Source organism: Carassius gibelio, chromosome B3, assembly GCF_023724105.1.
Source record: "Carassius gibelio isolate Cgi1373 ecotype wild population from Czech Republic chromosome B3, carGib1.2-hapl.c, whole genome shotgun sequence".
Lineage (NCBI taxonomy): Eukaryota > Metazoa > Chordata > Actinopteri > Cypriniformes > Cyprinidae > Carassius > Carassius gibelio.
This window is the reverse complement of record NC_068398.1, coordinates 5,218,135-5,233,643: the sequence shown is the minus strand read 5'-3', so window position 1 is coordinate 5,233,643 and position 15,509 is coordinate 5,218,135. Positions and strand designations below refer to the sequence as shown.

The window sequence follows — 15,509 nt, the reverse complement described above, 5'->3', positions numbered from 1 at the left end:
ACATGCTTACATCTTTAAGGAACATGTTAATAATTTTAAAAGAGTCAGTATTTATTATAACTCTTGTTTAGCGGTCGGTGGGAGATGTGTGTGTTTATGTGTTTGTGTTTATGTGAGCTGATACCCGGATGTTGATCGGCGCGGCGTCAGTGCGCAGCTGCAGGCCGGATTGACCGAGGTGAGCAAAACAAACCCAAACATTTGCAAACTCACTCAACATATATCACACTAGCAGCAACATACGCATATATACATGTGGAATAACATGTTAGATTAATGTTTGGAAGTGGTCTGTGTTATGTTGCGAGCGTATCTGTCGGTACTGAATTTAGTTTTGATCTCTTGATCCGCTTAGCATCGAAATCCACTGAATAATTGAATGTATAGAAGCCTTACATAAACTAACGTGGGTTGAAATGATACAAGTAACTCTATACTATTTACTTTGAGTGCTATTAAAGCATATTTTCCTGTACGTTTTAATGTTTGTCCGTAAATGCGCCATAATTAGCACGTTAGCTTGGTGAGTTTAAGCAGACAGATTAATAAAAACCACTTTATGGCACATATCAACAGTGATTCATAGTTCATTTCAGGTAGTGCATTGGTCTATGAAGTACATTGTACAGTGTAATGCTGTGCAGAGTGTCTGTGTAAGAAAGTTTGTAATCATTAACACAGAAACATTATAGAATCAAATCTTTATTGTTTCTTGACTGGGCTGGTGTAAATAGAGCAATTTATTGGACTTTATTGGCATGAATATGTGTCATATAATTGACCACAGATGTGCAATGTGATGTGTGTCATGTCATAGGAACAGGAAGGGAGCCGCAGTTCATGGAAGACAGTCACTGTACCACAGGAGACCGCAGTCATCAGGAGGTGGCCTATGCTTTTACTGGATTTAACACTGTACATACTCAAAAAAACATACATTAGCTGTATATGAATGTACAATCATATAATGAGGAATTATCATTATTTTTTTTATTGCAGGGAACTGAAGACAGCACTAAAGGTTGGTATTTTATAATTAACTTCTGTATGCTCAGTTGTGAAATAGTCACACATGTACACTATCATTCAAAGGTTTCATGGTCAGTATGATTTTATAATGTTTTTGAAGTTTTTCCAAGCCTGCACTGATTTTATAAATAAAAATATATTATAGTAACTTATATTGTGAAATAAATTGTAATGTTTAGACACATGATGCTGCACGCTGAGCAGAGCGAGAAACTTCAGACCCAGATTTAGCAGACAGAAAATCCTTCCATGCTACAGAGCGTCATTCACATCGTTTTCTGTTAAATTCTTTCAAGCAGACATATTTATTTCTATAAATAAATTTAGAGTAATCTTAATGGCTACTAAAGTTTTTCAGTCACGAGCAGTGCGTGTATTTCTGTCTTTCTTTTGTTGCCTGATTAACATCAATGATTTGGACAATAGCAACTAAATTAGGCTGCTGTCCCTGTAAAACTAAATGCACTGATGCATATTCTCCCTACTGTTTACATTCAGTAAATATGAATACTCGTCAAAACAGACAATTCAGAGTTTGTATGCATCTGTGTCTGCGCTCAGAAAACTGGACCGAATTGAGTTCTCTCTTGCGTCGTCAAATTTATCCATATGTCTGCTCTTCTCTTACTCCCACATACTGACATTTTCAGTGCAGCAAGGCTATGTTAGCATATGTCCTGTTCGCGTCTAACTTCCTAACCAAGCATCAGATTCGTTCTGAATGAATCTCTTCCCAAATCATCCCTCCTTAACCTTTCCGTGCACCATGACGCTTGCATCCGGAGTACCACAGTGTTAGGAATCGTTAGTTGTTTTCCCTTATGAGGATTCACACTTCAGGCACAAATAAACTCAAATAAAACTGTTTATTCTTTTTCTATTATGTTTTACCTGAATATTTTTGGTTGCCAATAGTTTGGTGCATCATTAGTTTGAATCTCTTTTCTTACTTTCTAATATGTTAGTTCAATGTTTGAAACAAAAAAATTATCCGTGGATTTACAAACATGAGTGAAGTTTTCTGCCAGAATGTAGAAGTAATTTTAAGAAATGCTGTCCGTTGCTATGTATAATTAACTGCATTTCTTTTCAACCGCTGTCCTCTTGTCAGAATCGGGCTCATCTCTGTCTGCCGCATCCATTTTTCCCCTTACCTGTGCTTCATCTCGACTGGGTCCCACCGAAAAAACCTCTCCCTGTCCTATTGTCGGGGGTTTGCCGGACCCCCCTGAGGGAGGGAACAATGCAAAGTGGACCGCTGTGGCCAACGGACAGCCCTCCTCCGTGGTGTCCCAGCGCTACATGCCCCGTGAGGTGCCCCCGCGCTTCCACAACCAACAGGAACCAAAAGTGCTACTGAAAAGGGGCCAGCCACCATTGTCCTGCATGCTGCTGGGGGGTGGAAGCGGAGGGGACCCTGTGCCCCAAATTCCCCTGCAGGAGCAAGCTGATTCCTCAGGTGGGTGAATTAAAAAAGATATTGGACACAGTTTTATTGGGTGGCTTTTATTCTTTTCTAATGGCATGAATTTTCCTCTTCCAGATCCAACAGTAGATTCTGTATCTCTGCACTTATCGTCAGACGCCTCTGCCGCTCCCACTTATGCAAATTACACATGGGGGTTGAGCTCAGGACGTCAACCCTCCACTCAGGGAATGGACAAGGACAGTTCTGATGTAGAGAAATGGCCTACACCCGAAGACTCATGGACTAGCGATCAGACCCCACATTCGGCCAGGTCAAAGATGGATGAGTCTGATGTCCAAAGAATGGACAGTTCTTCTCAACTCTTTGAATATGCAGAAGCCACTTTGGAAGGAGGTGCATCTTCTCAGTCTGAGAATAAAGAATCCATTAAAGGAGTCAATCAGCAGTTCAATTACAAGGTTTCAATGCTTTCTGGAAACCAGGAGGACACTCAATGTCTAAAACCAAATTCCAACCCTGATGACCCTAACGGAGCAAACCACACTACTTCTGAGGAATCTACTCATACACCCTTGAGTCCTGCCAGTGCAATGTACCAGACACTCTGCAAGAACGAAGAGCGCATTACAGGGGATTGGTTGGAGCTTCAGGCTGGACCAAATCGTGGTGGAGATGTTGGAGTCTCCAGTTCTGTATTATGGGATACAGAAGAAGACCCTGTTGGGAAGAGAATTGATGCAGTAGGTGGAAGTTCAAGTGAAGGCACTGGCATCTCTAAGGGAGTGTGGGGCGGAGACACGGTAGGTTCAAACAACCAGGCAGCTACAGGATGGACCTCAGACTTAGCAGTTGGAGCATCAAAAGAGTATGTTAGAGGGATCTCTGAAGTAAGCACAGATAGTTTACAGGACTCTTCAAAGTTTGCAAACAGCGTGGATTCGAGAGATGACAATCAGAAAGCATTTGGTGATTCGGATGGGTCTGAGGAAAAATCGACTGGCAGAGAAAGCAATGAGGATGGGATGCATGCCTCAAATCTGGTCCAAAGCCCCTCCAGAAGTCAGACCCTCCAACCAGAAGAAGCCTTACAGAGCATCATCAATCACACTAACCTGGATCCTAAAGTGCTGTGCAACACAGGATGGGGAAAGACTCAGATCAAGCAGAGTGTCGCCTGGGATTTTGAGGCAGACAGTGGGAATGTTGGCTGGGGTGGAGAAGCGCACACCGACCGCAGTAAGGAGGGCTGGCAGGACTCTCGGGATCTATCCAGCTCCAAAATGCAGAAGCAGGAGGTTGGCCAGGTGGGTGGAGCTCAAGGATGGCCCGGGCATGGAGACAAGAGCATTGGGATTGGTTGCAAAGGGAGTGGTTGGGGAGAAGACCAGGAGGTTGATGATACTTGCAAGAAGGAGGAAATGGGGTGGAACCAAGGTGGTGGAAGTGAGTGGACTCCATTACCTGAGGGTGGAGGCTGGAATGAAGAAAGAGGCCGTGACTGCAAGAATCAGGATGAAGGGTCATGGGGCAGCCCAGAAGAGTCGGGACAGCGGAGTGGTGGCTGGGGAGGCAGCAGTGTCAAAACACAACAGGGATGGGGCGAGAAGCTTCTTCCATCACAGATACCAAACAAACAACCAGCTCTTAAAACCCAAAATCAAAAACCACAGCAGCAAATGCCGGGATATCCAAAGGACTTGCAGGAACAGGGTCGTCCAGGAGACACCAATGATCAAAGTAAAGGGTCTGGCTGGACCTGTGGGCCCATTCCTCAGGTGCCTTCAGTTGAAGAGCCAAGTGGGTGGGAGGAACCCTCGCCACAGTCCATCAGACGGATAACGGAAATTGACGATGGCACAGCTGCATGGGGCGATCCGTCATGTTACAACAGCAGGAACGTCAATCTGTGGGATAAGAAGACCAACAGCTCACAAGACCAAAATCAGTCGTCTGGAAGACAGGCTGGAGCTCTATCTAAAAAGTCTGGTAAGCAGGCAGCAGTGCATATTAAATTAGTTAAACGGTTTCAAACCAGAAACATCATATTCATTAACACACATTGCAGCTCCTGCAACATGGGCACGGAGCAGTGGTCCCCCCGATCCTTCTGTGGACAGCGATGCATCTACCTGGGGGAAATCGTTTGATGGTTGGGGTGAGTCCAGTGAACAAGGCAAAGGAGGAGAATGGAGAAACTCGCATTCCCATTCTACTAAATCTGGTAAGAGCCTAACTAATTGTACATGCTCTAGGGTTACCAAGACTGCTGTACCAAATGAGAAAAACTATGGAGAATTATGTGAAACCTTTCATGAAAACACATAATTTGTTCATAATCACCATGCATTGTTTATGGTTAAGGCTAGAAGGGATGGGTATGGCACTATTGGGCCCGAGTGTAAACAAGGCACAGCACTTGTATTCAATGTCATCTTGCTGGATCTGAGTCAGCGTCATGGCACTGTCATGAGCGTGTGTCTGCAAGTGATTCAGTAGAGACGAAATGTGCAATAAAGTCGTTATTTTTGTTTTCTTTACACAAAACATATTATGTAATGCTTACTATTATAGTAGTAACCTTGCTGTCTATGGGAGGATCAGAGAGCATATACATCAGAGAATATAAATTTTTGGGGGAACTAACCCTTTAATATACTATAACTTCTGTATACATGACCGTTCTCAAGTGTAAGGTGCTTTCCTTGTTTTTAATGCTTGGATTATTTACCCTGCACATGTCTGCGGTGCATTATGGATCCGACATGGCCACTCTAGTCAATGATTGTGTTTATATCATCTGCACTGCAGCACGTTTTAGAAGCGGCTCAGAAGTGGCTTTCCATACTGCTTTGCTAAAGATACACGCATCTGTGTCCTTTGGATAACAGTAATGGCTAATGCAGTGGCTGCGTTAATCATACTCCTACAAGTATCCTCTACCTTGACTTCTCGCGAGAGAAAAAAAATTACGCTTTAGTCACATAACATTGGTTAATAGAAAAGCCGTCATTTTGCAATAGTTTTTTATTTTGTTTTATCGACATTGATGAAATACCGCAAAAGTTTTGCATACGTCTGTAATGGGAATGCAGCTTGTGATTGGTTACAATGTTGAACAGAAACTTTAATGGCAACGTTTGATGCAATGAAGTAAAGTAAAATATAGGCCTAATGCTGTGTAAGACTTTTTACAATTAATTAACTGACAAAATAATCACGATTATGGATGCCAACTCTTCGAGTGTGCCACTTGAGCTGATCTTTTATATTTACTCTTAAGGCTCAAAGTCTATGCAAGAGGGGTGGGGTGACGAAGGCTCCAATGTATCGCGCCACTCCAGCTGGGAGGATGAGGACAGTGGCACTGGTGTTTGGGGCAGTCGGGGATCTCAAAGCAACACATACAACTCTGGGGGCTGGGGCCAAGGCCAGGGTGCCAGGAGACTCAACACTAAGGTATATTGGGGGCTTTTTTGACCTCGCCAAGACTTTATGACTTGGGGAAACGATCAGCTCCTAAGTAACCTTTGGTTTGTCTCTTAGAGCCCTCTTAAAGGAAACAGTGGGGACTCATGGGTGTCTCCTGTGAATCGGCAGTTTTCCAACATGAACGTTACGGTAAGCTAGTTGTTACCACTGTGCTGGTCTGCTCTTGTGTGTTGCTGCAGCTCTGTAGAAATATGCTCAATATTTGTGTCAGGATGAAGACTCCAGTATGGGTCACGACAGTAGGCAAGACAGGAGAGGAATGAATGATGGTGAGATGCGGAGAGGCGGCAGGACTGGGGGAGCTTTCCGCTCACAGCCTTCCAAAGAGATGCCATGTGGGGAGACCGGACCTTACCTGGACAAGGTACTGAGACACTCAGCTTATTAAGCAGCTTTACCTTATGGAATCCCGTTGCATCTTCCATTTTATGCTGGTTAAGTACTCTTTACTCTGGTTAAGTAACTGTTGCTCCTCTTTGCTGTTGTTTTGAAGGTTGGAGGTCATGGTATGTTTGGTGGTGGTGGGATACCTCCAATGAGAGGTATGCACCAGGCTGGTGTGCACCCCTTAAACCCTTCTCCTGGGATAAGAGCACAAGTGCCTCACCAGTTCCTGCCTCCTCAGGTCAGTTTGTGTTCTTGGATTTAACTCTGGGATAAATGGATGTTTATTAGTGCATAGTCATATCATGGATCCTCTGTCGTTCTTCAGGTTCCTGGGCCAATGTTAAAGCCAATGGCACCACCTAGTGGAGGCATGTTTCCCCCACAGCTTTCCCCCCAACACCTCGCCATGCTTAGTGGCATTCATCCACACATGCAACAGTTTCAACTAGTACGTATCACATTGATTTACTAAACAAGGCAAGGTAGCATTAGAGCGCAATTCCATAAATCCACCGACCGGAGGGGGAAATTCTGCAAGGGATTTACTAACAATGTGCACATAAAAAACACAGACACAGCCAGATAATTTCCATAATGACCAGTGCAGTCTACCTAGAGCAGTGCAAATTAATGTTTGCTTTAAGACATGCTTTTTTTTGTGCATTAAATGATGGCGCAAATACCAGTGATTTATCAAATGTTAGTAAATTGTGTTGCATGATTAATTTCTAAGGGTTATTTCACCTCAAAATGAAAACTATGTCATTACTTACTCACCCTCAAGTCATTCCAAACCCGTTATACCTTTGTCATCTTCGGAACCCAAATTAAGATATCTTTGATGAAATCTGACCCTCCACAGACAGCTATGCAACTGAAATGTTCCCAGGTCCAGAATAGGAGTAAATACATCTGTAAAACAGTCTATGTGACATCAGTGGCTCGATTTCAGTTTTGTGATTCTACAAAAATACTTTTTTTTTTCAAAAATTTGAAGAGTTCCAAACTATTGCACCTTTTTTCACTGTATCAAGTACACATGCTGAGTCACGCAAACAAACCATGTTGCATGCACGCACAGACTTTCAGCAACACACTTTTTAGTGCTGCCCTTGATTTTATAAATTTAATCGCTCATGCGCTACATTATCTTTCTCAACAAGGAGCTGGAAACATCATTGTTTCTAATGGAATTTAAGCCACAGCTTCACTGTGAATAGAGTTAATAGGGAAACACGGCCAGATGGTGGTAATTTATATAATACACAGTCTCTCTCTCTCTCTCTATCTCTCGATCTCGTGTAAATAAACACTTGATAAATGTAACTTTTCTGAAAATAGAATATTGTAGATGAGATCGTCAAACTGCAAGTTAATTGGTGTTTTCAGAAAAAAGTGCGTTTATCCACAGTGGAGAGAGAGCGTGTGCACATGGTTGCCAGGTTGACATAAATAAGTTACATACTTGCAGATATTTCCTTGTTGCTAAATGTTAACTGCAGTTTACTGCTGCACACATGCCAAAATATAGATACAGGGCTGGCATCATCAAATCTCTGCGATGATACGTCGTTGTATTGATGTATCAAATGTACACTAACTAGCACTAATGCATTGTGATACTCTCAAAAATGGTGGAAGACGTAACTCGGGGGAGAAGAATGGGTGAGTAAATAGTTATTTTTGTTTTCTTTGTGCAAAAAAAAAGTTTTATCGTAACTGAAATTGAGCCACTGGTGTCACAAGGACTGTTTTACCGATGTATTTACTATGGACCTGGGAACATTTCAGTTGAGTTTCTGTCTATGGAGGGTCAGAGAGCTCTTCGATTTCATCAAAAATATCTTTATTTGTGCTCCGAAGATGAACAAAGGTGTAATGGGTTTGGAACGACATGAGCGTGAGTAAATAAATAATTTTCATTTAGGGGTAAACTAACCCTTTAATACTCTTCTCCCATAAATTTTGTGTCTAAAAGGGAAACTCCTACAATTGAGTTCGATAAGGTCAGGTTAAAAAATAATGGTCCATGTCTTTTCAGCACTGATTATTTTAAAGTCAAAAGAAGGTTTGCGCTGGTGCCAGCTGTTAGTAAATCTGGCCCTTAGCAAATATAACAAGGCATTTAAAAAGTTTTATTTTGATGTTTTATATATTCTCTACCTCAGGCCTGTCAGCTCATATTGCAACAACAACAACAACAACAGCAGCAGCAGCAGTTTCTGAATCAGAGGAAGTTTCCTCCTCCTGTGAGACAACAGCACGACCCGCAGCAGGTACAGCAGAACCGCTCAACCAATGAACACCACAGTGACCCCTACTGACTCAACCCTGGAAAGCATAACCAATCAGTTTAATAAAGACATTTCTAAGGCTTTTAAATAGGGCTTCCCCCTTATATTCAACTAACCATTAGTGAACCAGAAGAGGTCTCGCTGCAGCCAGGACAGATGCGCCGGTGCAGTCACGGTCTCTTAAAATATTCCCTCATTTTTGGTCATAAAGATAAGAGTAATACACCATTCGAAACTGTAAAGAATCTACGTTTATTTGTGTGCACTCACAATAACAACAAAACATTGTGCTTTTGTAAAATAATGAATGCAAACGTGATGTGCTTTCTGCCGTCTCGCTCTCTGTGAACTTGAGCACGAAACTCCATAACTCTGTGTACACATGCCTTACACAGACATTTAAAATATATCTATAGAGAGTGAAATGTTTACTTTACAATTTATCAATTTAAATGGAAAACAAATATTCTCAAATTCTGTAATTTATATGAAACATTCACACACGCACATCCACTGCTGCAGAAATGACGAGTCTGAGTCGCCAAGTTCATCTCAAAGAAACCAAGAAAGCACTAGTTTGTCAATTAATTATTTAAATAATAATGCAGCTTTGCTGTTTTCCTTGACACATTCATATTCATTTCTTCTGCCGGTGTGCCGTGGCAAGCCTTATGTGCTTAGGTGCTTATTAGGCAATGTAGGCAATTAAAGGTTTATTATAATTTAAATGATTTATTAATAAACGTGCGATTAGTCCTGTAAAACAACTTCTTCTTTGTAGCTGGCGCGGATCATGGCGATCCTACAGCAGCAGCAGCAGGGTCCTAAACTCTCACCACCACCCATGGGAGGAGGACATGTCCCCAAACACCCAGACGCACATCTCCATGCGCTGGGCATGAATGCACACAGACCAGTCATGGGAGGATCTGAGCTGCACAGCAAAGCCCCTGCTGCTTTCACAGGTGAGGTTATTCTTAGTAAAACGATCTTAGTCATGGATTTGTTTCTTACAAGCACACAGCTTTTGGCTTCACAAGATGTTAATTGATGGACTGGAGTTGTGTGAATTGTGAATTACTGTGATGTTAAATTGTCTATTCAATTGATTAGACATTTTTTTTATTTGTAAAATGTAACTACTATTTAATTATTAGAGAAGAAAGCCCAGAATTCAGGAAAAATAAAAGGTGATTTCATAGGGTCCTGTGGTAGGTGTTAAAGTCTCTGTTTGTGTGTTCAGGGCCGGTCAGGCAGGCCGCTGGCTCCTCCTTCTCTCAGTATGATGTGTTGGGCGGCAGCTGGCACAGAAGCGCAGGTGGGAAAGTCGATGCATCTCCTGCCAACCCCACCTGGCCTCCAGGTAACATTGAAACCTTGTTAATTAGTGTTTTGAAATTAATGACATTGTCTTGATTCGTAGGCATAGCCACACTACTGATCAAAAACAGATTTCTTGGTTCTGTGTGTGTGTGCGTGTGTGCGTGTGTGTGTGCGTGTGTGCGTGTGTGCGCGCGTATGTGTGTATACACAAAGTCTGGGAAGTTGTGGCCGAATGGTTAGAGCACAGCGCTCTTTCTCTCCTTCAGTACCATGACTGCAGCAGCCCATAAGAGTCATTGATTTAACGCTCTCATCACATTCAGTCCAGCTCAGCATCTGATGAAAGTCACCCAACATCAGCAGCCCCACAGTGTGCAGGTGTTTGACATTCACATGTATTTTGTGTTGTCTCGCTCAGAGTTTCAGCCGGGCGTCCCATGGAAGGGCATCCAGAGCCCTGAGCCCGAGCCAGACCCCTACATGAGCCCTGCAGGACTGATGGGATCCTCTGTGCTCGGTCACACCGAACATCATCTGCTGCAAGACAACACAGGTACTGAGACCTCATCTCGTCTTCAGACAGAAAGACCTGTGATGACCGCATGAGGTGTTTTTAAATAATACAAGTAAAGTATTTTATATACAATTTTACCTCGCAAAGCTTGAAATGATAGTTAGAAGAATAACATTTGTTTTATTTATTGAACCTTTAGACAGTGTTTTTTTAATACATCAGGCTTTTATGGCTCGTATAGTCTGATATAGTGAGAATATGGAGGGAGAAAAACAGCTCTGTTTCATTCAGATGCAAATGAAGCAAAAATATGCAATATGTGATGATATTTATATGATGAAACTCGTGCAATTTAAATAAGTGAGATCTTTATAACAGTTCAGCAGATACTTACATGAAACAATATAAATATCAGTCATCACTCTATATCTCCAGTAATATGCTAGTAAGATGAGATTTAAATGACCCAGGCATATAATGCAATTCAATGCAATGATGATTGAAAGATGAAGAAAACAAACGTTCCTCAAAAGATCCTGGATGATCAGTTTTGAGACTAATGATTGGAGGATCAAGCAAAGCCGAGATACTTCATTCCAATCCAGATATTTACTTGAGAAAAATCAGTAAAGATTTAACAGAAAAGAAACATGAAGCACCAGCTGAAGGTGTACATTTGTACAATTACTCTAAAAGAGTTTTTACTTGATAAAAAAAAAAAAGCATTCACCACCAATTAGGGGATAGAAGCCATGTAGTATTTTTTTTAATTTTTTTTTTATTCTCTCCAGAGGCCTTTGAAATTGGTTTTGCTATGCAACCTTGTAAAATGTAACCATGTTTGACAGTCTGTCTATCTGTGACCAGGGTCAAACTCTCTGAACACCTGTATGCCTTCACCTGGTGCCTGGCCATACAGTGCCTCAGAAACGCCCCTCAATGCACACAGCACCGGTAACACTGACTTAAATATATTCATTAAGGTTTCAGTGAAAATGCACTAAGGTGATTTGAATTGCAAGGGCAGTTGGTAACGTTTCGCATGTTTCCAGCTAAATACTCCGAGCTGAAGTCCAGTTGGCCACCGGAGCCCATTGGACATGGCAAATCATGGCGGACCAATCGGAACCCTTCTCACCTGCCCCGCCCCCCTCCGGGTCTCCCCAGTCAGAAGCAGCCGTGGTCGGGGGAGGGGCCTTGGATGCCCAGGACTTGGGGGGGCGGAGCCAGCCCAGTGGAGTCACCCTTCAAAACAGGTACTGCAAACACACACGGTCACATTCAGATGATAGGAACAGATGTTTGTGAAGATCAACCTTTCCATGTCTCGTGATCTTCAGAGTGGAGCGATGGAGGAGCTTCCGCAGGAAAATCATGGCTGTTGCTGCGAAACCTCACGCCACAGGTGTGCACAAACACACACATACACTACTGTTCAAAGATCCTGATGTTTTTAAAAGAAGTCTCTTGTAAAAAGTAATATTTCTCTATTATTTTTATGTGTATCACCATCATGCTCATGTTTTAAGGGGTATACGGTATTTGTCAGTGTATTTAGTAAAGCAAAGCATCAGATGTTTGTGATTTCTTGTGGTTTGTGTGCAGATCGACGGCTCGACCCTGAGGACGATCTGTCTGCAGCACGGCCCTCTGCTGACCTTTCACCTCGGCCTGACACAGGGTAGTGCTCTGATCCGCTACTGCAGCCCTCATGAAGCCGCCAAAGCCCAGAGCGCTCTGCATATGTGAGTCACACTGGCACAAACACTTGTTTACTGATTATATATGTGATTTGATATGTATAACCTATAGACATGAATGCATGAACTTTATAAAATATTTTCAAAAAATTGTAAATATGACTCTGTCTGTGTTGTGTCTGCTGTTCAGGTGTGTTCTGGGAAACACTACCATCGTGGCCGAGTTCATGAGTGAGGAGGACGTCGCCCGTTACTTCACACATTCCCAGGCCGCAGGGGTCGCGGGGTCACCCGAGGGCTCGCCCAGCTCTGACCTCATCACGCGAGAGGGCGAGCGGCCCTTGAGCACCGGGGCGGATGGAGACGTGGCAGTGGGCTGGCAGGGGCTGGACGTGACGGCTGGCTCCGCGGTGGAAGCCCCAGGACTCGCCCTCCTCAGCCAATGGAGCAACAACGCAGGGGAGGGGGCGGGGAAAGGCGTCTGGGGGGGCGTGGCTCTCGGTTACCACGGTGGCAGCCTATGGGGCACTCCTCAGTTAGAGGATGCCACAGCCGGGTTGTTGCCAGGCAACCTGCTTGGAGGCGGGACAGACAGTTTGTGATTGACAGCAGTCAGTTCTTGAGTCGCTGGTACGTGGCGTATAAAGTGTCAACCTGCAAAAATAATGATTGTTTCCAAACATGTGGAAGCCCATGCATTGTTACAGTTTTTCAGTCTAGTTTTCGTGAACATTAAATTTGTTTTAACCCCAAATTTTATATATATATATATATATATATATATATATATATATATATATATATATATATATATATATATATAGACATACATTTATTTTGGGGCCATTAAAAAAATCGCGTTGACATTATTTTTAAGGACAGTTAATCATGTTCTCAGCTAGTACTCATTACTGTATGTCATATCTCATTTTCATTCTCATATATATATGTATGATAATGTGTGTGTGTGTGTGTGTGTGTACTAGGTTTTATTATTTTCGATATAAAGGCATTACAACAAATATAATGAAAAATTATTGAATTGGCATGAGAAAATGTGTCTATTTTAGTAAAAAAATAAGTTACCAAAAACAAAGCATAATGCATGGCCTCTGTATGTTTTCATTGTTTTTGCAGTTGTTTCTGGTGACACTAAGCAGCTTTAAGACACTCACATGCAGAGAGCTACATTTCTACTCAAACAATGGACGTGTTGACGGGCTTTTGTATCTGTCCAGTCAGATATTAAACACACACAGGTGCAGTGTGAGCGTCGTAGGGATTTGCTTACAGACATTCTCATCATTGCCAGAGTTAAGCTATCATGTATTTGAATGCAGGGACTGTTCCTTAAGGCCTTCTTAAACACACACATGCGCGCACACACACACACACTGCTCAACTTGAATGACTGACTTCAATTTGATGTTACGTTGGCACACGCAGACACCGATTGATGCTTCGACAGCAGATTTATTGGTTTCATTAATAGCGCAAGAACATTTGAAGCAGGTAGATGCGTTAAACTCGCCAAAAACAAAACAAATAAAACACCCATCTAAGTTTTATTTCACTCCAGAATTAAAATCATGATTGATGACTGCGCACATTTACTCACACATTCTCATTATTGTAGTGTGGAAAGTGTTCAATTTCTCATTACCGTAACAGTAATATTTCCTGTATAACTGCAATACAATTAGCTCTTAATTTTAATAATCTAGTATCATGATAGATAAACACTTTATATTTTAAATAACGTCATTTTTCTGCATTAAAGTAATGAGAATTTGGAGAGAAAATGTTTAAAGTTTGGAAGGCTACATTGCTACTTTGGGATTCAGGAGTGAAATTGCTTCCCTGTGTTTTGGGAGGTTCACGCAGATGGTGTTTTTCGGCTTTTCTGTCGCTCCGTTCCTTATCCAGCGCGGCGTTCCTGTGGATTGGTGTATCTTAAACACATCTGATCTCTCATTCAGACCTTCCACTGTTCCCTTCTTGATCTGTTCGTCAGGTTTGCTGTTACATTTATATGATTCGTATGTTGTTTTTTGCTAAGGCGTATACAAGTTATCTTTAAAGACTTTCAAGTGATCGGACGGACGTCTGTAACGTGTGTATGTGTGCACTTTACTGTTTTGGCCTGTGTTTGTGTGCAGCTGTACATTGTTAATTGTGCACTATACACTGCTGGTTGTGTTTCACAAATGTTGGCATTAGCGGGTTTCTGCTATTGGTGTTTCTCTTGTGTTTTTTAAGCGGACTCATGTAGCCTTTTGTATCGGCTGAATTGCAATAATGATTCTACAAGCATTTTTAAGACATGAACGTGTGACGGCGTTTCTGCCAAACTTATCCGCCTGTCCAGAGTTTACAAACAGCTGAAAGACGTGTGTGTTTTTATGTGTCTGTGCTGTTGTTTTTGTTTTAAATTAAGACTTTAACACTCCTTTCAGTGTTTTGTTTTTTGAGCTTTTACAGAGAAAAAGAAGTGAAGAGTTTATTTAAATAAAAGTGACATGCAGCTGTTATAAACACTGAAGTATCAGACCCCTGAATATTTTTTCTTCCTTTTTTTTTTGTTTTTGTTGTGGTTTCTGGATTCTTTTTGTCATATATGTTACTAACCATAAACAGATTTTGTCTTTTGTCAGTGTCGGTGCATTTTCTGGTTTTCTTTCAATAATTGAGAGTTTCACTCACTTGTGTATAATATATAATTATACAGATTAGTGGTTCTTACTTTTTTTTTTTTAATTATGTTTTGCTTTGTATGATTATAGATGCTCTTTAATCTTTATCTTTAGTAAAACTTACAGTAAGAATCATTTAATAAAACAATTAACATTAAATATTAGTTATAATCTTGCATGAGTTATAAATGTCAAGTTAGGTGTATTTTCAGGTTGCTGACATTTTGTATAATGGAAAATTAGTTAAACAGGCCTGGAATTTATGCAATAATCAAAGCATGCGTCGAAAATGAAAACTGCGCTTTTATTTGATCTCTCTCTAGTACAATATTTTAAAGAAGCTAATGTCTAATTTAATGAAACTAATTGAGTAGTTTAGAATTGGACGATAATAGTTAATAATTAAAGACCATATAAAATGTGCTGTTCGTATTAATCGTCTCTCGTTAGTACAAAAGCGGTAAAGTTGCTGTAAAATGCGTAGCTACTGTATTAATCTAACAAATTGTTTTGCGTTTACACTGAGGGATTATACAAATAGTTTCGGTTTCAGTTTGTTTTGTAATCCACAACAACATGATGAGGATAGGTGCTAAAAAAAGAATGCTTTTACTTGACTGTCTTGTAAAACTTAAAAATAAGTTCCATTTT

At 41.5% G+C, this 15,509-nt stretch overlaps 1 protein-coding gene across 1 annotated transcript; it reads left to right on the top strand.

The window, feature by feature from the left end:
* Positions 1-137: 137 nt before the first annotated feature.
* On the top strand, positions 138-14,707 carry LOC127952505 (trinucleotide repeat-containing gene 6B protein-like). The gene is made up of 20 exons (XM_052550996.1): positions 138-178; positions 818-915; positions 1,000-1,021; positions 2,141-2,488; positions 2,573-4,444; positions 4,524-4,679; positions 5,739-5,914; positions 6,002-6,076; positions 6,159-6,311; positions 6,441-6,572; positions 6,660-6,782; positions 8,503-8,610; positions 9,410-9,593; positions 9,872-9,991; positions 10,370-10,504; positions 11,333-11,419; positions 11,518-11,721; positions 11,806-11,870; positions 12,071-12,210; positions 12,356-14,707. Exons 2-20 carry the CDS (start codon positions 841-843, stop codon positions 12,765-12,767), a joined length of 4,587 nt encoding a protein of 1,528 aa, XP_052406956.1. The 5' UTR covers positions 138-178; positions 818-840; the 3' UTR covers positions 12,768-14,707.
* The last annotated feature ends 802 nt before the right edge of the window (positions 14,708-15,509 follow it).